The sequence below is a fragment of the Maniola jurtina genome, chromosome 24, assembly GCF_905333055.1.
Source record: "Maniola jurtina chromosome 24, ilManJurt1.1, whole genome shotgun sequence".
Lineage (NCBI taxonomy): Eukaryota > Metazoa > Arthropoda > Insecta > Lepidoptera > Nymphalidae > Maniola > Maniola jurtina.
The window spans coordinates 6,865,363-6,889,224 of NC_060052.1; the positions used below are offsets into that span (position 1 = coordinate 6,865,363).

At 35.1% G+C, this 23,862-nt stretch overlaps 1 protein-coding gene across 3 annotated transcripts in view; it reads right to left on the reverse strand.

The window, feature by feature from the left end:
- Window positions 1–23,862, reverse strand: part of LOC123877784 (mushroom body large-type Kenyon cell-specific protein 1) — a 268,246-nt gene that overhangs the window by 45,085 nt on the left and 199,299 nt on the right. For all 3 annotated transcript variants that reach the window (XM_045924673.1, XM_045924672.1, XM_045924674.1), the window contains 2 exons: window positions 21,596–21,819; window positions 20,924–21,097 (listed from right to left, as the gene is read on the reverse strand). In XM_045924673.1, coding sequence (XP_045780629.1) covers window positions 20,924–21,097; window positions 21,596–21,819 — 398 coding nt within the window. The remainder of the gene's footprint in view (window positions 1–20,923; window positions 21,098–21,595; window positions 21,820–23,862) is intronic.

Below are 23,862 nucleotides of genomic sequence, written 5' to 3' on the forward strand. Positions count from 1 at the left end.
CACGTTTGAACCGAGCTATTGCATATGCTCTTAAATTCATTAATAAATGTAAAAAACAAACTTGTGACGAATTCCTAACAAGCAGTGACTTACAAAATGCATTGAATTTAATTATTAAAATTTCTCAAATGGAGTCTTTTTCAGAGTATCAATTATTAAAGAATGACAAAAAGCTGCCTAAAAATAGCACTTTAAATAAATTTAACGTCTTTCTAGATGAAAACCAATTGATGCGCGTAGGCGGTCGTTTAGACAATTCAGATTTTTCTTATGATAAAAAACACCCAATCATTCTTCAGTCCTCACATCCTGTTACTAGGTTGTTATTTAAGCACGAGCATAAACGACTTATGCACGCAGGGCCACAACTGTTATTGGCTTCTATTCGCGAAACCTACTGGCCTATTGGTGGTCGCAACTTAGCAAAGCTTTGCTATCGTAATTGCGTTCGGTGTAATCGTATGAGAGGCAAGGTAGTTCCGCCTTTAATGGGAAACCTTCCATCAAAACGGGTACAGGCAGGTGGTTACCCATTTGAAAACGTCGGCATTGACTATGCAGGGCCAATTTTATCGGCTAGTCGTCAAGGCAGAGGCTGTAGACTTGTAAAGGTGTACATTGTGATTTTTGTATGTTTCGCTACGAAAGCAATGCATATTGAATTAGTAGGTGACCTAACTAGTAATAATTTTCTTTCTGCGGCCCGGCGTTTTATGAGTCGCCGTGGAAAATCAAAGAATTGGTATACTGATAATGGCTCTTCATTTATCGGCGCATTTAATGAAATTAGTAAATTTTTAAAAAGTAACTGCAGCTCATTGTCAGAAGACATTGCCAATGAGGGTGTCAATTTTCATTTTCTGGCTCCATATGCTGCTCACCAAGGTGGCCTTTGGGAAGCGGGCGTTAAGTCTGTCAAATTTCACTTACAACGCGTATTGGGTAATTGCCATTTAACGTACGAGGAACTTAATACTGTGTTAGTTCAGATAGAAGCAATCCTCAACTCGCGCCCGCTTACACCGTTATCTACGGAACCTGACGATCTGATGCCGTTGACACCTGGCCACTTCATCATCGGCCGACCTCTTACGTCGTTGCCAGCACCAAACTATGTGAACAGCGCCACATCACAGTTAACAAGGTACCAAAGATTGGAGCAGCTTCGCCAACACTTTTGGGCTCGATGGAGCAAGGAATATATTGCCGAATTACAAAAGCGAGGAAAATGGCGCACTGGTCAAGGAGCCCTCAAAGTGAACGGCCTTGTATTATTAAAGGATGACCAGTTACCGCCTCTAAAATGGAAATTGGGGCGCATAGTTACCTTATATCCTGGTGCTGATGGCATAAGCAGAGTGGCAGATATCAGAACATCTACTGGGATAGTACGTCGTGCTTTTAGTAAGATATGTCCATTACCAGATGACGAAATTTCCTGTTGAAAGCGAGCTTCCAACGCGCGGGGGGATGTTGGAGTTTTTGAATTTTTACATGGCAACCCTTTACGTCGTTGTCAAATGTCACTTCTATTTTAATTTTGCACATAATTGTAACCTAGCTTTCTGTTTCCACGCCTTTTATAAAAGTTGATCCTTGTATTTTGAATTTTCTTTATTACACTAGTTGAACCAGTTAATTTTTTATATTTTACCCCAACAGGATGAAGGATAATCCTTCATCCAAGATTTGAGTTGACTCAAATACTTTGGATCGTCGGGGGTGTTATAAATTTTTAATTTACACTTGTACGTTAAGTTTTTTAAAGCTATACTGGTAACATTGTTGCAAAATCGTTGTAAAAAATCTACTTGAATGTCATAAAAATGAACTTAATATGTGGGATAAAAAAAAAACTAGTCTCGCTCACGAGGGGGCTACATAGGTACCTACTACAATAAATACACTTTTTACGAAATTCACGGTTTTCGGATTTATATCCCTTTTACTTGTGCTACTTCCTTAGTAGATACCTGCCTTTTATGATTCTAGAATCTAGATCAATGAGTAATAGGTTTTGATTCCCTTTTCTTGACAGACAGTAATGAAGTGATATGAAAGAGTCCCTTTTTAGGGTCCGTATACCTCAAAAGAAAAAAAGTATCCCTAATAGAATAACTTTGTTGTATGTCTGTCGTGTCTGCCAAGAAATCTATAAGATAGGTACTTCCCGTCCACCTAGAATCATGAAATTTGGAGGAAAAGGTAGGTTTTATAACACAAATAAAGGGAAATATATGAAATCCGTGAATTTATGGTTACATCATTAAAAAAAAAACGTGTTTGTGAAAAAATTAATTTACTACATCACAGAGTGTTCTACATAAAAGTGCTAGGTGGTGCAGAAACCTTCATGTGCGATTTCGACTCGCACTTGACCGGTTTTTTTCGTCTGGAAATACAGAACCCCAAAAACTGAATCTCATAAAATATGAACCTTTTGGAATGAAAAATTAAAAAAAAAGTAAAAATTAAAAAGAAGAAACAGTATGATTACATGGCTTAATACCAATGTAATAAGACATGAAAGAGGACATTTTCACGTCCATTAGAGGGCAAACGGCACTCACGGAAACTCAGCGAGGCTTACGCTGTAGCATTTTAAGCCATTGCCTTATTGCTATTTGCTACGCATGTAATGAGGATTTGAAAAATTGTGAAGCCAGTAAGTTTTTGGTATTATCTGTGCGTCTTTTTTTTTGTTTATGGTTGGAACATGGTGTCCATATGATTTTTTTTTAATTTTTATTCGTTTTGTTTGGAAATCCACTTTAACCTAATTCACAAATAGGTACTTAATAAGAAAATTTGTGTACACATAATTTAATCGAGTTTAAAAGTATAAGTTCAAATTGCCTCCAATACAGACTTGTTTGCAAAAAAAAAATCTAATTCGATTGATGTCACTTTTCCCACCTTTTCCCATCAATAGCTTTAGTCATCCATTGTCACAAATAGCACTCATTGCTGAGTGGGAGTTTGAATGAAAACTTTTACACAGTTGCATGGGTAATAATGAGAAATGAGAATTAAAAACTTCCGTCTAAAAATAGATCAATCTGATATCTATCCATTTACCTACTGAAGAGGAGAGTAGATTCTACACTCTATCAGTATTAATAAATAATAATTCGAAATCTCTATGGAGATTAGCTACCTGCGAGGGAGATATTTCCACTCTCCATTCCCTCACTCTCATAGCCCGATGGGACGGAAATCCTAGGCACTAGACCAAAGAGGCAGTCAGTATGACCTAGATCAAAAAGACTTGAAGCTAGAGTCTTGACGTTAGTTATAAAAAAAAAACTCTCAGATCTATGGTAAGTAGTAAATATTTTTTACAATCAAATATTAATTTTCAGATAGGAATTAAGTATTATTGATCGATGTAAAAAAAATTGCAAGAGTAAAATTAACATAATGAACAATAAAGAATAGTCTCTATCAAAATAACTATGTTGATAAAAACAATATTTAAGAGGGTTCTCTCCGTCACTCGCTCCATACAAACGTAGTTCCAATTTCATTTGAATATTAAGCAACTAAAGTCCATGAAATTTTGCAGACATATGCTAGAAACTAATACCTATCTATGCCTGTGGTTTTCCAGATGTCCGTTAAAATATTCGGTTTCAAAGTTACGCGGTCTTAAAAATTCACACACAAATCTTTGAGCCCCTGTAATTTTAAAACTACATATTTTTAGAAAAATCTAAAACACCACAGACACAGATATCAGTTTCTAGAAATACGTCTGCAAAATTTCATGGACTTTGGTTGCTTAATATTCAAATGAAATTGGAACTACGATTGTATGGAGTAAGTGACGGAGAGAGCCCTGTTAATACAAATTCTAATGATTTTCCCGCCTATTTCTATCTATCTTTTATTATTTTGTCGTCTATTGTAAGTTGCGAACGGCACTCGTTGCGAAGTGGTTTTGAATGAAACCTTTTAAACCATTGCACGGTTAATAATGAATAATAAAAAAAACCGGCCAAGTGCGAGTCAGACTCGTGCACCGAGGGTTCCGTACTCGGGTATTTTTTCAATATTTTGCATGATAAATCAAAAACTATGATGCATAAAAATAAATGAACATCTGTTTTAGAATTTACAGATAAAACCTTTTCATAATATGGTGACAATCGTTTAGGAGCTACGATGCCACGGACAGATACACACGTCAAACTTATAACACCCCTCTTTTTGGGTCTGGGGTTAAAAATATTTGAGCTTAGTGTTAATTTTGGATAAAAAATAGATAATTTTTTTAATTCATTTAAAGTTTCTACGAAAAATTATTTGTGAGAATGTAGAACCAAACGAATGTTATGAGCTCAGTGGCTATCACTCAGTATTAGACACTGAGTTAGCGAATCACCCCGCAGGGCGCGTTTGGAACCCTCGTAGTTTTAGTTTTAAGTTTAACATAAATAATTGTCACCGTTACACAAATTATTATTATCACACTTCACACTAATATTAAGTATAAAGGCGAAAGTTTGTGTGTATGTATGTATGTGCGTGTGTATGTTTGTTACTCCTTCACGCAAAAATTACTAGACGGATTTGGCTGAAATTTGGAATGTAGATAAGTAGATAATATCTTGGATTAGCACGGAGGCTACTTTTTATCCCGGAAAATCAAAGAGTTCTCACGGGATTTCGAAAAACCTAAATCCACGCGGACGAAGTCGCGGTCGTCAGCTAGTCTTACATATTCAACAGTTGACAATCAAAAGTGTACAATAATAGGTACCTACCTATTTTGAATAAATGACTTTGAGTTCCATTTTGTTTACAATTGCTTACCTTAGTATGAATATTTGGCGGCAATTTGTAAACTTTCAATTAATAAATTGGTAATAAGTACCTATACAAAAAAACAAACTTTCTAATTCCGTACACAATAAATCCAACTAACCATGAAATCGCCTCATGTTTTGTTCCCTTCCATTTCACACTTCAAAAAAAAAAAACAAAGCACTCTCAAACCATAAAGGCTGATTCTCATTTACACCATTTCCACTTTAAACGGTTTAAAAAGTAAAATTTTCCCGCCATAGAACGACGCGTTTTTTAAAATTTGAAAATAGAATCGAAACGTCAAAGCGTTTTTTTTTTCGCGAGCGGCAATGATTAGTAAAGGCGTACGTACACTGAAGCTATTTGGCCGCACGTGTTTCGCCGAGGGGTGGGCCTTGCACGTGAATTTTCCGAGGTTTCCACCCTCCCCGGACCGCCCCTATAGGCTTTTCTGTCCGGCCTATGCTGTTTAACCGATCGGCTTGGGCGAGCAATGGAGTCGCTTGTATTTAATTTTTTTTTTGTTTTGGTAATTTTTTTATCTTGCAAAAAAATTATGGTATGAAAACTGGTGTTAAATGAAACGTGAACGCGTAAAAGAAATTTGATTACAATTAGTTTTAACTTTTAATACTTTCGGTACTTTATAACGAATAAAAATATTATTTATATACTTACTTACTTGTACACTTAGGTATATTAATTACTTACTAACTAAACTAACTAAAGTTTACCTATAAACAGATTGTAATAAAGTCCTATTAAAAACAAACAAAACTATGTAAGTAAATTTTAATAATAATACCAAGTAATCATTAAATCTCAAAAATATTTAATGAGACTGTAAAAATCATATACCTACCTAGTCTAAAGGGAATTTCAAAGGATAAAATCTGCATAAGACAGGAATCACATAAAAATAAAAATGTTTAACTTTCAAACTGCAATACAAAAAGTTTTTCATTGAGCTAAAACGTGAAGTTTTAGTAGAAAAAGGTATAATTAAATTAACCTCGCACAAAAACTGGCTTATAACTGCTTTTAATTGCAACACTTTTGCAGTATCTATGGCAATAAATTCTAAGGCCAATTAGGTTTAGAGCAATTTGAAATTTTTAGAGCTTCTTCGAGCGCTTTATTCCAAACATGGCGATGTAAAAAAGTGTAATTATAGTTGAGGGCAGTCAATCATAAATGTAACGTTTCATTTTGAGTAATAACATGAAAAATTTAAGGTACTGGAACGTACAAATAGCATGAATTCATTTCACGGTTGACGTGTCGCTACTACACCATTATCGTTTCTTGTTTAACCGATGTTCTATCAAATGTAGTTGTGCTTTTGTTGATAGCAAAATGTTATGATTTTAACAAAGTACTTAATATTATTGTAAACTGGACATTTGAAAAGAGCAACCGGCGAGTTTCTTGCTGGTTCTTCTCGGTTGGAACTGCATTCCGAAACAGTGGTAAATTATTCTGACGATTCAAAAGCACATGTAAAAGTTTATTTAAATATAAATTAATTCTATTATGTTCTAATGATACCTATTATACAGGAATGACAGTTCCATTTTACTTAATGCAAAACTTATTGTTTTCATATAGAATTTTTAATTTTTTTTTATACTTATCATTGAAGATATATTAATATGAAGTAATAATTTTAATACTAACATAATTGTTATTATTTATATGAACAACAGTTATGATAAAAATAAAAAATTTAAACTAATGATATACTTGAAAAATGACAAGAGGTGGAAAAAAAATATTCTTTTGTTTATTGTGGTGGAAGGACAATTCAATTCAAAAATTTTGTTTTGTTAAAATAAATATATTGTGATTAAACTAGATTGAATCCTGATCAGTTTTGGTTGTCAGTTATACGATTAAAAATTAAGATAAGTATAATAGGTAAGGACCAAAAAATTACCCAATTTGATAAATTTAATTGAAATTAAAAAATATATGTTTCATTTCGCATTAAAACAAAGAGGAATATGCGTATTGGAGGTAACTTTAGTTTAATTGATATGCTCAAATTGATATCACCATTCACCAGGCAGTAATTCATAAACGTCAAAGCTTAATAAAGACTGAGATAATAAATTGAAGCCAACGCGGCAGAACAAAGTTTTAACACCGTTTTATTGTTTATAATTACTAAAAAGCATCATTACACTCAAGTTTCTCGTAAGCTCATTCTTTCAAATTAACGCGGCGGTCTCCGTTTTCGTCGATACTAAAGTTTACTAAAATGGAATTAAGTTAGGAACGCATGGATCGAAAAATTTGAAATTAATATATAATATTTTTCATTATATCCCCTTGGATTTGGTCCGATTAAAACATGATTGGACAAACTTTCCTCGATAGAAAAAAAATCAGAAGTTTGGTCTAAAACCTTAGACTTTTGGGTTTTTCTCTTTAATGACAAAGCTCTTAAAGACGTAACTTTCACCATAGGTGTAAAACAATCAAATAAATAATTCGGTCCGATCATTTCACAGTAAGTGCTATATTTCAAATTATATTCTAAATTATTTGATTTCACGCTTCCTCGCTTATTCTCTTCAAATCGCGTACAGAGCGAGTACAAAGAATTTTCGACCCTATTGTTGAGTCTTATGGGCCGTAATTACGTTATCTTGTCAGTCATACCCGTCGCCTCAGCGCGGCAGGACTTGTTTCGGGTTTCATAAGCATTTTGTCATACTGTAATTGTACAGAATGCCATAGAGTAGTAAATTCAGTACCATGTTATAAAGTATTTTTATTTAGGATTTTTCTAGATTTTAAGATAAGTTTATATTGTGCATTTATTACATTAAAAAAGTAATTATTTTAAAAAGAATGCAGTAAACAGTACATTGCAGTGTAGTGAAGCTAATATTAGGTCATTACAGACCAGGACTTATAATTTGAAAATAAAAATTAATTAATCTGAGTGCTCTATCCCGGTAGCTCAAAGATCAAAAACCAAACTTGTAAAATGCATAAGTATTAGAAGATAAGATGGAAAAAAAACTTTATTGATATCAATTTAAAGGTTTTTAGGGGAAAGTACTAATTATTATGAAAATAGGATGAGAGGAGACCGCGTATAAGCAAGCGTAGTGTAGGACGTCCTCCAGCACGATGGACTGATGATATAAAGCGGCTGGCGCTCTTTAGGGAAGGCCCATGTCCAACAGTGGACATCCACGGGCTCATAATGATGATGATGATGATCATGATTATTATGAAAATGACATCCACTTTCAAGTCCGAGATGTTTATCCAAGGTGTTATAATTTTTAGTTTCTTCACTTGCTGTGCAATGATATCATTTATTAGGGTTCCGTACCTCAAAAAGAAAAGCGGAACGCTTATAGGATCAATTTGCTGTCTGTTTGTCTGTCTATCTAACTGTATGTCTGTCTATCTGTCCGCCTGTCAGTCTGTTTTGTCCGTGTGTGTTGTGTCTGTCAGGAAAACCTATAGGGTACTTCCCGTTGACCTAGAATCATGAAATTTGGCAAAAACCATGAATTTATGGGTTCATTAAAAAACAATGTGTTTCAATTTTCAAAGTAAGATAACTATACCAAGTGGGGTATCATATAAAAGGGTTTTACCTGAACATTCTAAAACTGATTTTAATTTATTTTTAAGCATAATAGTTTTTGATTTATCTTGCAAAATGTCGGAAAAATACCTGAGTACGGATACGGAAACTTGGTGCGCGAGTCTGACTCGCACTTGGCTGGTTTTTTTATGTATATACGTCACTAAGTAGTCAATAATAAGTTTGACTAAAAATTGCAGTGTCATAAATGTTTTATAGATCAAAAAATAATCATACTATTAAATATTCCTTCAACTTAGACCTTATTGTCACAGCTTAAAAGTTGAAAATGTGCAAAACAAAATTTCATACGTACTTAATACTTTTTCTCATAAAACTAGTTCAATTTACAAGAAATGAAAGATCCTATTGTGTTTGCCTTTGTCAATACAAAGGATCTTTGTGGCTTTTGTGTTCTCACTCACGTATACTAACATTAAAATATCGATGTTAAAATATTCGTTGTAAAACTTACCTTATGCAGTTATTCTTAAAGTATACATTAAATTGTTATTAGGACGAGAGTTGCTTCGTTTTGGAATGCCAAATCAGTGTATCAATTTTTCTTGTTTTGAATCGAAAGGTAAGAACAGTAATAAAATGTAACTACTGAAATCGTTTGTTCGTAGCTTTTATAGGTTCGTGAGAAGTAGTATTGTTATATGATAATTTGGTCAATTTACAGATCAAATTTCTCAAAATCCTGTCTTAGTGCGGGTCTACGTTATATAGAGAACCAACTGCACCTTTTCAAACTTCAAAATCCCATCAGGACCAGTCCTGGCACAATTGTTAGTTAGTGGTAGTACCTTTTCACCCCCACTTTTTTTCATATTACATCCGTTAGGTCAATTTTTTCGTATAAAATGTAGCCTATGTTACCCGGATTTACACCTCATTCATCAAAATCAGCCCAGTAGTTTCGGCGCTACGGTGGAACACACAGAATCTGGATACAAACACACACATACATATACAGACTGCTAAAATCATAACTCTTCCTTTAGGCTTTGCCGCAATGGGGTAAAAAAACAGGCTGAATTGAGAACCACCTTCTTTTTGGAAGTTGGTTAAAAATTAAAAAAGGAGCAAGCAACAGACCATTTAGACTATTTACTTTTCCAGACGTTTTAGATACTATCTCATTCAGCGTTTATATCATCCAACTATGTAATTTGACGTCTGGCTAATGAGGTGTTCTAATCATACAGACTATTCACAATTCCAGACGTTTTGCTACTTGTGCATTCTGTTTTTATGGCGTACAGCTAAGTTGACTCTCTGCTGACTGGGTAATCTGCTTTGATGTCATCTAGCTGAATTGTCTATTGGCTTACTAGGCACTTTGCTTTCATGTCAGTCAACGTAAAATTGTCTTTTAGCGAAAAGCTTCTGAATTAGAGAAAATAATTACTACAAATTTAAAATTTGAATCAATGGCCCGAATCTGAATATAACAAAAAAGCTATAAAATATTTTAATCTCTGTCTTGACTTTGTTCAGTATCATATAAAAACATTTCTCCAGCGCTTTGACTTTGAACCTTAACGTAAACAGTTAAGTTAGCGTATTGAATGTGTACATACCTACTTATGCTCTTTTGGAATATTTCACCTAATTAGTTAACTTTTATGGCTATTAGCTCCGAGCGGGCCGGTTTGACTGTAACCATATTGAATAAACAAAAACAAGGATTATAAACAAAACAGCTTTTTATACAACACGAAATATATTATAATGTTATCCTGTTATGGCTGCAGGTGCATATAATCTCTTTCAGGTGTTTTTGCACGCCTAGCGCGTGTGATATTTTTTTACTGTAAACGTTTTGATAATATGAAAAAATAGGATTTTACGATCTCGGTAATTAGTGAAATGCAATAAATAGTTACTTGTGTAATGTCCGTGCTAACTATATTTTCATTGAATTTCAGTTGAGTGTAATTTCTATAATCTCAGCATCATAGCAATAAGATATAGAAAATATAAGATTTACCTATAAATGTAAGTAATTAGGAATGACAGTATTATCATTATCAATAAGTGAAAATTTCAGAAACTTGGACTTGTCCATGCTATAATCTTTTATCCATGTGAAGTATCTTCTTTCAAGGTCAAATGTAATGGTCACCACAGTAATGACCAAAACTGGCAGATAGGGGTTTATAATGAGAACGTTAACGTAAAATAGACCTTAACCGCCTTGTTTTATAGCTCAAATTAATCCATTCATGTATAGCCAGTCAGACAGAACCAGAAATTAAAATCGGTGTAATTGAATTTAGGACCTTAAGTCAAGGTTATTTAGGCCCATTTTAATTTAATGTTACTGTGTGTGTGTGATCTCATTCTATGAAAGTTGGTGAAATGTTAAATCTCCTATTATAATAAGCATACAGGTTGAAAAAGACACCTATTAGCATGATTGTAAATAGATCTCATTCATTATTTCTCGTTGTTGACAAAACAATAAAAGTACATTATAATATTGTTGTTTTTTTTTTATCAGTAACTGTTTACTAACTAATGATAGTAACTTGGCAACAGTGTGCATTAAAATCCATACTAATATTATAAATGCGAAAGTGTGTCTGTCTGTCTGCTACGTTTTCACGGCCCAACCACTGAACCGATTTTAATGAAATTTGGTACAGACTTGGGATACATCCCGGAGAAGGACATAGGCTACTTTTTATCCCGGAAAAATGAAGAGTTCCTACGGGATTCAAAAAAACCGAAATCAACGCAGGCGAAGCCGCAGGGATCCTCTAGTAGTATATAAAACAATATTTAACTTGTACACATATTTTTTGTAGATACGCAATGTTATATATTACAATAAAGTAACTCAGCGAAGTCGAATGTAATCGATTCTGATGATACCTACAGATTAATTTTTTTAAATAAATTTTTAATTATTTCATAATAAATATTTTTTATCACTATAACTTTGAATTTTAAACTTATACATAACTTGACTTTTTACTCCATCGTAAACACTGAAGTGGGGTGACGTAATGATTAAATGCAGGAGCGATGTGAAAATAATAATCTACACTGTGGCGATGCGCAACCGGTTCAGGGGCGTCTAAGAGAGATGCCGATACAATGTGTATCGCCATCTCTAGATTTGAAATTATACCTGGAATATACCGTCCCCTTAACCATTATACAAAACAACACTCGACTTAAAAAGCACAATTATAGCACAATCGCCACTCCGCGCCTCTCCTGTTCAAACACTGCCTACTTTTCATGCTCTACGCCTACACGCTCAGTATTTCAGTAACAAAACCACCCCTAAAGCGAAAATGGACTTTAAAATTGCTGGAACAAGGTCGATAGTCCATCGGGGACAAAAAAACTCGTGCACCCCATCTCTTTCCCGCGTATTAATCAAAATACTAGTTTTCTACATTGACGTGGAATCGTAGCAAATGGATAAGGCATTGTTTCGTAAATTGAAACTATGGTTAGCCGTACGTCCAGGGTATGTTGACCTCTTCTAGTCCCCCTAGTATGGCGAGGCGCGTACGCTTAGACGTTTTGTATGGAGGCTCGGGGGTCAAGATGGGTGGTCGTTCTAAAGCTTGGTTTAGACAAGGTACATAATTGCTATTGTAGGCTAAAGGGTTTACAATATAGTGCAATTATGGGCAGACAATGATTAGAAATGTTGATACGGATGCAACGCTCTTATTAATTACTCTGGGGACGTTTATATTTTATTATGGAAGCTCTTTGTCGCTGGTCCTAATTGTAATTATAAAATGGGGACCCCAGTGACTTACAATGAAGAAAAATTCATTAAAAAGTAGGCGAATAATGAATATGTTATAGTTTTTGTTCTTCAATTCAGCTTTCCTTAATAGGCAAATCAATTACCATACAGCCTATTCACAAATTGATTGCTATTTTTTTAAATGTAAGCTTCATAACACAAAATTTTCACTACACAAGATAAAGTTGAAAACTAAACCCAACTGCAATCGTAAACTCTGAAATATTATAGTTAAATTGTTTTCTGTCGCTTGGTATATTTTAATGTTGTAGTACATTTATATTTATGAACTCAGAATTTTATCCTCTTTAATTTGACACCCCATACAATAGCAAAAAAAAATTTGAAGACCCCACTTTTTTCATGTAACAACATCCGTTAGGTCATTTTTTTTCGTATAAAATGTAGTCTATCTCACCAGAACCTATACGACGAATCGATTGACACCTCATTCATCAAACTCGGCCCAGTAGTTTAGGCGCTACGGTGAAACACACAGAATCTGGATACAAACATACACACATACTTACACACACAAATACATACATAGACTGCTAAAATCATAACCCTTCCTTTTGGCTTTGCCGCAGTCGGGTAAAAAAAGCTTATAAGTTAAGTTTAGTTAATAAAAGAAATAAAAAACGATAATTGGTCATAAAATCGAGTAAAAATCAATATAATTAAACGAATCATGACTAAAAACATTTCAAGAGTAATAAAAACGATAGTTACAATAAATTTTATTAGTCGAGACTTATAAAATAAAAAAATAACAATCCAAATAAAATAAACAAATCATTGACCCTTTCAACTATTAACGTAGTACCTAAGGATATATTTTATAAATTACTATTTCGTATCTACTGTAGTATATTTTTCAAATTAAACTGTTATTAAATACCTATCAATATGAAAATTAATTGCATATTAAGTATGATAAGTATAATAAAATTTCGCTATTAACAATACTAGAATGTTTATCAAATATATAGTTTTTTAAAATATATTTAGTAAAATAGTCAACGAAAAAATATTTTTATGACAAATACTTATTTTTATAACTGATTACCATTGACGAAGAAATATAAATGGTATAAGCTATGAATTTTAATATAAAAAAAATAGCCAAGCATCAACAGTAAAACAAACCTTTTGCTTGCCAGAGGAGTTATCACACTGCTGGAGTATTTTTTAACTAGGTATAAGAAAATAATAATAAGTTAATACTTTTTTTATTGATTTATTAAACCATAAATACATTATACTACAATAATCAATAATTTATTTGATTACTATATGATGCCCGCAGCTTCGCCCGTGTGGATTGGTCAGATCCCCTGCAGCATCAGGATTGAGGAGTTGGAACCAAATTTTTTATGACACAATGTCTAAAGTTCCTCTATCGATTAAAAAAACACACGCAAATCGGTTCAGAAATCTCGGAGATATCAGTGCATAGGTAGAAAAAAAACCAACTCCTCCATTTTTAAAGTCGGTTAAAAAAGTAGCCTATGTTACTTCTTAATCCTCTACTTGTCTGTGAAAGTCCCGTTAAAACAGGTTCAGCCATTCCGTAGATTAGCGCGTACAAACAGATAGTCACTTCAATTTTATTTATTAGTATAGAATAGATTGAATCGTATGATATGTACGCACCTTTATATAAAGCTGTGTTGGAATACTTGAACTGGGAATGCATTAATATTGAATAAATAATATTATATCCATATCTTGTAGCTATGTAAATATTACGATCAAATATTTAATTTTTCGAAACTAGTATTTATGTTAATGTAAACCTACTGGTTGAAATGTACCTACATATAAATGGCATTTAGGAGTTATGGTGTAATAAAGAAACAGATACATTCCTACATGAGCCCTGAAAATATTACCTACTTCCTTTTTCAATAGTCGTGTAAAAGTATGCTCTTAATTAAGGCCAGATGTACCGTTATTTTAAATCTTTTAATTATTATAAGATATAATGGGTAATTATTTCGTTATGTTCTTAATATAATTATACTATAGATAAATCTAGTTAGGTATACCTACTAATATTATAGTTTGTGAGTTTGTATGTATAGGGTAATCTCTGAAACTAATCCAATCATGAAAATGACGTTGGCCTGCGATGGGTTAATCATGATGTTGATGCGGGCGAAGTCGCGGGCAACTGCTAGTATAAATAATATACTGTTTATAATAATAGGTTTGAATACCTATCGATTAAATGTACCTAGTCTAGACGCAATTTGATTTAGGTCCCAAGTCCAATATTTATTGGTAGGTATCTCTACTTACCGCCATGGTGAATATCTATGGAGATTGACAGATGAATGGGACGATTTCAAGATGCGTTGTTAACAGGGCTCTCTCCGTCACTTACTCCATACCATCGTAGCCCCAATTTAGTTGCATATTAAGCAACCAAAGTCCATGTTTTGCAGACATACTTATTCTAGAAACTAATATCTGTGCCTGTGGTGTTTGAGATTTTTCTAAAAATATGTAGTTTTAAAATTACAGGGGCTCAAAGATTTGTATGTGAATTTTTAAGACCGCGTAACTTTGAAACAGAATATTTTAACGGAAATCTGGAAAACCACAGGAGTAGATATTAGTTCCCGGAACGTTACAAAATTCCATTGAGTATGATTGGTTAGTATTCCAATGAGAGACGAACTACGTTTGTATGGAGCGAGTGACGGAGAGACCTCTCTTAACTTTGCCAGTTTTTAATTAAGATTACATAGGTATATTTATTAAAATAGCATTTATTTACATAAAGTGCGCAAACACATAAGCTCGGTGCGCGAAAAGGAAAAAACGGATGTAATAAATACACCGATATCTTGACTTATCGAGACTGACCGCCCGACACGCACTACATATTGTATGTTTATATTTCACGCCAACTTTGTACGAAAATAATTTTATTTTTAAACCCCCGATCCAAAAAGAGGGGTGTTATAAGTTTGACGTGTGCGTCTGTGTATCTATCTGTGGCATCGTAGCTCCTAAACAAATGAAACGATTTTAATTTAGTTTTTTTTTGTTTGAAAGGTGGCTTGATCGAGAGTGTTCTTAGCTATAATCCAAGAAAATCGGTTCAGCCGTTTGAAAGTTATCAGCTCTTTTCTAGTTACTGTAACCTTCACTTGTCGGGGGTGTTATAAATTTTTAATTTACACGTCTTGTTGTTTGTAAAGTTTGCTGATAGCTTAATGGCTAAGATGTCGCATCAGTCGGTCATCTATTTTGGAAACCGTTCGATCCCGGGCGCGGGAAAAGGAAAAAACCGGCCAAATGCGAGTCGGGCCTCGCTTCATTTAGGGTTCCGTACATAATTCCGAAAGGTCGGTGGTTCAAACCCCACCCGTTGCACTATTGTCGTACCCACTCCTGGCACAAGCGTTGGTGTTGGCCTTGTACATGGGAGGTCGGGGGTTCCTTGTTTTACCACGGAACCCTAAAAACCCTTGAGCAATCCAGTCAACCTGTAAGTAGCTATCCATCCTAATCTGCATCATTAGGTACCTAGTCATAATTTAAGATGAGATCACATTAAACCACAAACAACCTGTCATCGATAACATATACCTATAGGTACGTACAAATTCAAACCAGCCCGGCTAGCATGGGCAGTAGTGCAGTGCAGTGGTATCGGATATTTTGACAGTTCAAAAAAGTTTATTTGAATTTTTTAAAAAAAAACGTTTTTTGTTGCTAGAGTAGGAACACAAGTATAGAAAAAGAAAATATACCAACCTTATAATAATACTTAGCATGTATTTCGATATTATGTAGGTAAGTAGGTAGGTATCTACGGTAGCTTGATACCTATGTAACAAAAGAAAATAATTCAACAGCTAAGTATGATTACAGCGTGAGAAATCAAAAACAATAATAACTAAGGAACCTAAGAACTAATAAATCTGACACGAAATTTAATTTAATATATGAGGAAGGTACGGTTGGAAACTTTCTTCAGTTACCTGTTACAGACTGAGTTAGTTTTGTTTTTAACCCCCGACCCAAAAAGAGGGGTGTTATAAGTTTAACGTGTGTATCTGTGTATCTGTCTGTGGCATCGTAGCGCCTAAACGAATGAACCGATTTCAATTTAGTTTTTTTTTTGTTTGAAAGGTGGCTTGATCGAGAGTGTTCTTAGCTATAATCCAAGAAAATCGGTTCAGCCGTGTGAAAGTTATCAGCTCTTTTCTAGTTACTGTAACCTTCACTTGTCGGGGGTGTTATAAATTTTTAATTTACACTTGTAATCTTCTGCTTCTAAAACGTATAACTGTTTTCTTATTAACTAAAGCCTCTAGTTTTACTTGTTCAAGAAACTCGTTACTAGCGTCAGCTTAAGAGGGGTCTCTTCGTCACTCGCTCCATACAAACGTAGTTCGTCTCTCATTGGAATACTAACCAATCATACTCAATGGAATTTTGTAGAAACGTTCCGGGAACTAATATCTATGCCTGTGGTTTCCCAGATTTCCGTTAAAATATTCGGTTTCAAAGTTACGCGGTCTTAAAAATTCACATACAAATCTTTGAGCCCCTGTAATTTTAAAACTACACATTTTTAGAAAAATCTAAAACACCACAGGTACAGATATTAGTTTCTAGAATATGTGTGCAAAATTTCATGGACTTTGGTTGCTTAATATTTAAATGAAATTGGAACTACGATTGTATGAAGCGAGTGACGGAGAGAGCCCTGTTAATTATGAAGCATGGCCATTTTAGGGTTCCGTAGCCAAATGCTAAAAACGGAGCCATATTTTAGTGTCACTATGCTATCCGCGTGTCACAGGTGTAGCTAGTTTGTAGACTAAATGAGTAACAAACCTGAAATTTTGGCATTTGGCGAACGTTGAACCAAAACTAATGAATTTGAAATTTTTAGACTTTAGATATTTTTCTAATGGCTGTAACATACAGACTAATATATTGTGGAAGCTTAAAAACAACCTATAGGTAATAAATTAAACGATACATGGAATTGATTGAATATAATTCCCGATTAGGCACACACAATGAATTATTTAATATCTGTACAATTAATTCTGACTAAGTCAATCAAACTCGGCTATAAAATCCTCCATACTCCGTAGAGCTAAAGGCCAAGGCCGTATCCGTTCATTTTGAATCATCTAGGAATTTAAGATGACTTTACCCACACACCTGCGGTTCTAGATTCTACTGCTAAATTATTGTAAGTGTATTTATCTATTAGAATAATTAAACCTAATCGTTACTAAATAGGTACAAATACCTTTACTAATCTTAAAAACCAAAAAAGTTTTTTTATTTTTTTTATTCACTATAGGCAAGCGCTTGACCACAATCACACATTTTTTACACACACACATACAATCACACATTTTAACATTAAGTAATATTTTTTTTTTACATGACGTCTGCTTAAGATAAAATACAGCTTAGTTCACACACAGTCACGTACCACAACAACAACAAAAAAAGTTTTTTTTTTAAAGGCGGCCATTTGGAAATTTTAATTATTCTGCAATAGACTTGCACATTCTGTGATCAACTCTCTACCTATACCTAACGGTTCACGAGATAGACCGTACACCCCGCTGACGGACAGACGGACGGACGTATGAATGGTAAGAACCCTAAGAAGATGTGTAATGTTTTCATGGTTAATTGTGTCATGTGTTTCTTTATTCTAAGTACCTGAAAAGATTTGTATACCTATGTCAGATATCAGTAGAATCCTTCATCATATTATTACTTAGTGATGGTGATACCTACTGGCTATAATTTTAATTGGAAAAAAATATATGGTGCGGGTTATAAATAAATATATTTCAATTTTCAAATGTGTTTGTATAACTTTAGAGTTAAATTAAACTTGTAGATAACCTTCCGTTAAGTACCTACTTGAAAAGTTACGCTAAGGCCTCTTATCTCTCAGTAAAGCTTTCTGCTTTACCATCAGGTCATAAATGCCATATTCTAGATACCAGAATTAACAGGGCTCTCTCCATCACTCGCTTCATACAATCGTAGTTCCAATTTCATTCCAAAAAATTTACATACAAATCTTGGAGCCCCTGTAATTTTAAAACTACATATTTTTAGAAAAATCTAAAACACCACAGACACAGATATTAGTTTCTAGAATATGTCTGCAAAATTTCATGGACTTTGGTTGCTTAATATTCAAATGAAATTGGAACTACGATTGTATGAAACGAGTGACGGAGAGAGCCCTGTTAAAAGGATCGCTTATAGGTATAGGTCCATAAAGATTGTGCCTATTGACTGTGTGTACCTCAAGATATACCTAGGTAGGTAGGTACGTCCCCAGTCGAACATCTGGCAAGGTAATCACTTGAAATCCGGTCCAAGGGACCTACCTATGTCTTTATACTCGTAGGTTTATAATATGTCGTTGCATATACTCGTGGTATAGTTGTAACTGTTAGGTTTTCGTTTCATAAATTAAATAGTTGTAAGTAGTTGATTTGACAAATATGTACCTAAGGATAAAATGTAAAGTCTTGATTTCATTCAAATTTTAATGTAGAAAGTATAAACCCCCGACCCAAAAGAGGGGTGTTATACGTTTGACGTGTGTATCTGTGTATCTCTCTGTGCCATCGTAGCTCCTAAACGAATGAACCGAATTTAATTTATTTTCTTTTTGTTTAAAAGGTGGCTTGATCGAGAGTGTTCTTAGCTATTATCGAAGAAAATCGGTTCAGCCGTTTGAAAGTTATCAGCTCTTTTCTAGTTTTCTTATAGAGGTTTTTGTGTCGGGGGTTTTTTAAATTTTGATTTATGATTTGAATAAATTCATTAGAAATGAAAATTGTGCCCATTTTGGCGGTAAGTAGATATATCTACTGACCATATTAGGTATGCTCCGTCAGTGTTGAAGCGTTCACGGCCGATTTAAGTATGAATTACCTACTCAGTAGGAAATAATCAAATTTTAACGAATAACTTAAACGAAATAAAATCACGACAAATAATAATTAATAGTGTTCAAGAGAAATAAAGGTTTACTAAATGGATTATGTTTATCATTTCATCGAGGAACCTTGCTACGATATATACCTACTTACCTGACATATACTAATAGCATTTTATGTGCATTTTATTAACTTACAAATAGGTATGGAGACTCGATATGTTCTGAGTTCTAAGTACATAGACATAACTAGATACATAAACAAATTAACGATTTTCGGATTTTCCATGTATTTGTGCTTTAGTACCTACCCACCTTGTTTCTTGCTTTTCATGATTCTAGATCAACAAGATAAAATATGCGACGTGGAATAAATATACCTAAGTGGCGGCAGAAAAAGGGTTTTGCATACACACTGATAGACGGACAACACAGTGATCATAGGGTTCCTTTTTCCTTTTGAGGTACGGAACCCAAAAAACCGGCCAAGTACGAGTTGGACTTGCGCACCGAGTGTTCCGTACTCGGGTATTTTTTTACATTTTGCTCGATAAATTAAAGACTATTATGCATAAAAATAAATAAAAATCTGTTTTAGAATGTAACTACAGGTAAAACCCTTTTATAATATGATACCCCATTTGGTATAGTTACCATACTTTGAAAATTTAAACACATTTTTAATTTTTTTAAATGATGTAACCACAAATTCACAGTTTTTGGATTTATTCCTGTATTTGTGCTATAAGACTATAAGACTACCTACCTGCCAAATTTCATGATTCTAGGTTAACGGGAAGTACCCTATAGGTATCTTGACAGACAGACAGACTACAGAGTGATCCTATTATTAAGGGTTCATTTTTCCTTTTGAGGTACGGAACCCAAAATACAGAGTAAAAAAGAAACTTACGTTGAACCCGCAAAGCAGGCATAATAAATCAGTCATTTCGCACACATATCTCAACACGAAAGGCCCGGGTCCAAACTAAAAGATAAAAGATAACCGTGTATCAAAACGCAACGTGGCGGATTGCCAAAAAACAAGGGCGGTACTTACTACGCGCCGCCCCCTTACCCCCGCGCCCCTGCGGACGTGATGACCCCGGGGCAAGAGGCAAAGGGAAACGGGTCATCGGTCATCTGCATACCTATTCAATTTTTTTATGCGTAACAAAGAGATTTAGCTAAAGGGTAGAGAGGGTATTTTGACTCATCAAACTTCTGTCCAAGAAACCAAAAGCTTAATTTGCTATAATCCGCCAAACCAACGAAATCTGTATGGCACGCAGCAAAATTCATTTGCAATTAGACATTGTAAGGTCTACATCTCCTGAGGATGCTCCGGTGTCGGGGCGAAACGCGCGTCGAGTGGTGTTGGAATTTGTGTGGTGCTGCGTACCATACAGATTTCGTTGGTTTGGCGGATTATAGCAAATTAAGCTTTTGGTTCCTTGGACGAAAATTAGAAATAACGCCTGCTTCTATAATAAACTTCTGTCCCATACTTGTTTGTGATTTAATCCCTATTCCGTGGCTAGTGATCACGCTACCGGCAAAGCTGTGCTGCCAAGCGATTTAGCGTTCCGGTACGATGCCGTGTAGAAACCAAAGGGGTATGAGTTTAATAAAACTGCCATATCCCTTCCAGGTTTGCCCGCTTCCATCTTAAAAAATAGTAGTTGGTGAAAAGTGGATGGTGGGATTCCACCAGACAAAAGGCACTGCCCCGTGCCCCGTGATGGGTTGATCATGATGATGAACTCACGGTAGCACCGGTGGCGGCCCGGCCGTCGGGCGGCTCAGGCCTGTCGCCGTCGACGCAGAAGTAGCAGCGGTCGGCGGGCTTCCAGTCCGCTGGCTCCTCTGACACTTCCACTTTGGGCTGCGTGGCGGGCCTCTTGATGAGGCTCTCCAGTATTGTTTCTCTCCGCGGCTTCTCCTGCACAATAGAAAACAAAGGGTGAACTCTAACGCTCGAAAAAATAATCGGGGACAACGCCCTCCTAAGGGAGCCTCCTATGAGACTCGGAACACGGCTTAAGTTGACGTTGGGATGGATTGCTTAGTTGGACTTGATAGTCCGTACGCCCCCGAGGCCGTGGCGTGCGCTCGGTCTACCAGCTGCCATTAGAACAAACAGATTGCCATCGTTCATCTTCCATCATCAGAAGTTGGATGATAGACAATGTCACGTATATTCTCCTCGTTCTACCTACTCTCTCCTGGTTCTTCAGTGTGTCAGTCTGCTTCTTGATCTAGAGTGCAGGTTTTTGTTCGGCGTGGCAATGTGACGTACCTTCTCCTCGTTCTCCTGCGTCTCCAGTCTCTCTGCTCTTTCCGGCGCGTTGATCTGCTCGATGGTCTTCATATTCAGCGCGGGCGGGGGGTCGGAGGAAGCGATGGTCTCTCCGTCGCTCGACATTGTAGTGTGGCTTACCTTCTCCTCGTTCTCCTGCGTCTCCGGTCTCTCTGCTCTCTCCTGCTTCTCCGGCGCGTTGATCTGCTCGATGGTCTTGATCTTCAGCGCGGGCGGGGGGTCGGAGGCAGCGATGCTCTCTTCGTCGCTCGACTGCTCTCCCTCGGTGCGCTTTGGTATTAACCCGTCTTGGTATAGTTTCCATTTTCTTCGACCCATCAACTCCTCTGCCACCCGTTCTAGACCTGGAATGATAAAACAAATAAGGTTAATTTATTTTTTTCATAGATACTTATGACTTTATTACCATAGGATAATGATGGTACCAGACGGTACAATGCTTCACATTTGTTATTGAAAAAAAAAAACAAAAAATCACAAATATAAAAATTTATTACGCTTACATATATTACGTTTAGCTAATGCTCGCGACTCCGTCCGCGTGGATAATAATAATCGAATCAGAATCAGACCAGAAATCTTTAATTTTCCGAGTAAAACTAAGTACTCTGAGGTCTATACCTTAAGATCAATAAACCAAAACAAAACATGATTGTAGAATCACAAAAAAGGAATTACAATTAGTACCTAAGTACATACAGGTGCCCATAGCATTTTTTTATATATTATTGTTAGTTAAGAGGCACCCATTTAACGACAGTACAAGTTTCAACCTATTTCAGTAACTCATCACTTGCTTTATTACTTCAGATTGTATTCAAACGCAAAACCTATCAATAACTAAAAAAACCTACCCCAACAATATTTTTCGCTCCCCACCAGTCACAAAGTAACATAGCAAAAAAAAAGCATCCCAAGTATTTACAAATTTAAACGCAAGTAAAAAAGTGCGTTCAAAAACATACAATTTAAATGTATTCATTTGAAAAAGCAGCGCGATGATTATTTTACTGGATTTTTTTGCCCTCCCGCCATTTTATGCTAATCTCGATGATTTAATGATCATCAACGATCATTGCTTACTTGAATATGTATTTTTAATGGCATTGAATGAAACGGTAGGGGAATAGATAACTGTTTATAATATATAGGGGTAAAGGATTTTGATCATTGGTATAACAGTCATTTTGATTAAGTAAGTACCTTCACAGTACACTGAAGTGTGGTGGTTATACTTACGCCAATAGCTTTTCTTGTTCTTTCTGCCCAGATCTGATGATATTATACAGACACTAATATTATAAAGGCGAAAGTTTGTGTGTGTATATATATACGTATAACATACACACATATATGTATGTGTGTATGTTTGTTACTCCTTCACGCAAAAACTATGGGACGGATTTGGCTGAAGTTTGGAATGGAGATAGATCATACCCTGGATAAGCACATGGGCTACTTTTTATCCCGGAAAATTAAAGAGCTTCTACAGGAGTCTCCTTCCCCGAGTACGGAACCCTCGGTGCGCGACTCTGACTCGCACTTGGTCGGTTTTTTATTCTGGAATAGCAAGAAGTCTGTGCCACTGACCAGGTCTATAACTATATGCACCTTAATATTATTAAGTTAAAAGATTCTCTTTGGCTGGTAACAAGTAGGTATATACCTACCTACTTGGACTTGGTATAGTTTTATTATTTAACAGATTATAATCGTGTGAAGTTACCCGCGCGTTTCGGACACTGACAGATTAACTAAAATTAATTAATTAATTAATAATTAATTTTATAGCGCTTTTATTGTTTTACACTTTTTACGGCTTAATTTAATTTTTAACTTTTTCTAGTGAAATCTTTTTGTTGCTAATTAATTTGGCTTAATTTGTAATAGTCTATGAAATATGAAATGTATGAAAAATTCATTATGATTTTTTAAAAGTAAATTAGGACTTCGTCTGTGTTGGTGTTGGCTGGTGGGCGTGCTCTGCCTTTTTGGAGTGTTTTTTTTTTGTTAAAACTGACTGGAAAGCGCTCTAAGGGGGTGCCGTGCGTGTGTCGGCGAGCGACGGCACAGACGGGGTCCATACTTGTATAGTTTAGCTAACTTGTTACAAATAACTACAAACTTGACATTGGCTAATCTTTGTAAAAGCCCGACGAGAGAGAAAAAATAAAGTAAATTATTGCAATGTACTTAGGTAAGGTTAGATAGGTAATCAACTACTATCTAATTTGAGAGAAACACTAATGTGTGAACTAAATTTAAATTTTATGAATATTGGTATTTTCAACTGTATTTTAAACAAACCTTTGAGTGTTTCGGCAATGAAAGTGTATGATGAATTTGTTAGTGATTCTCTCAAATTTTTGTAGTTTTAGGTATATACC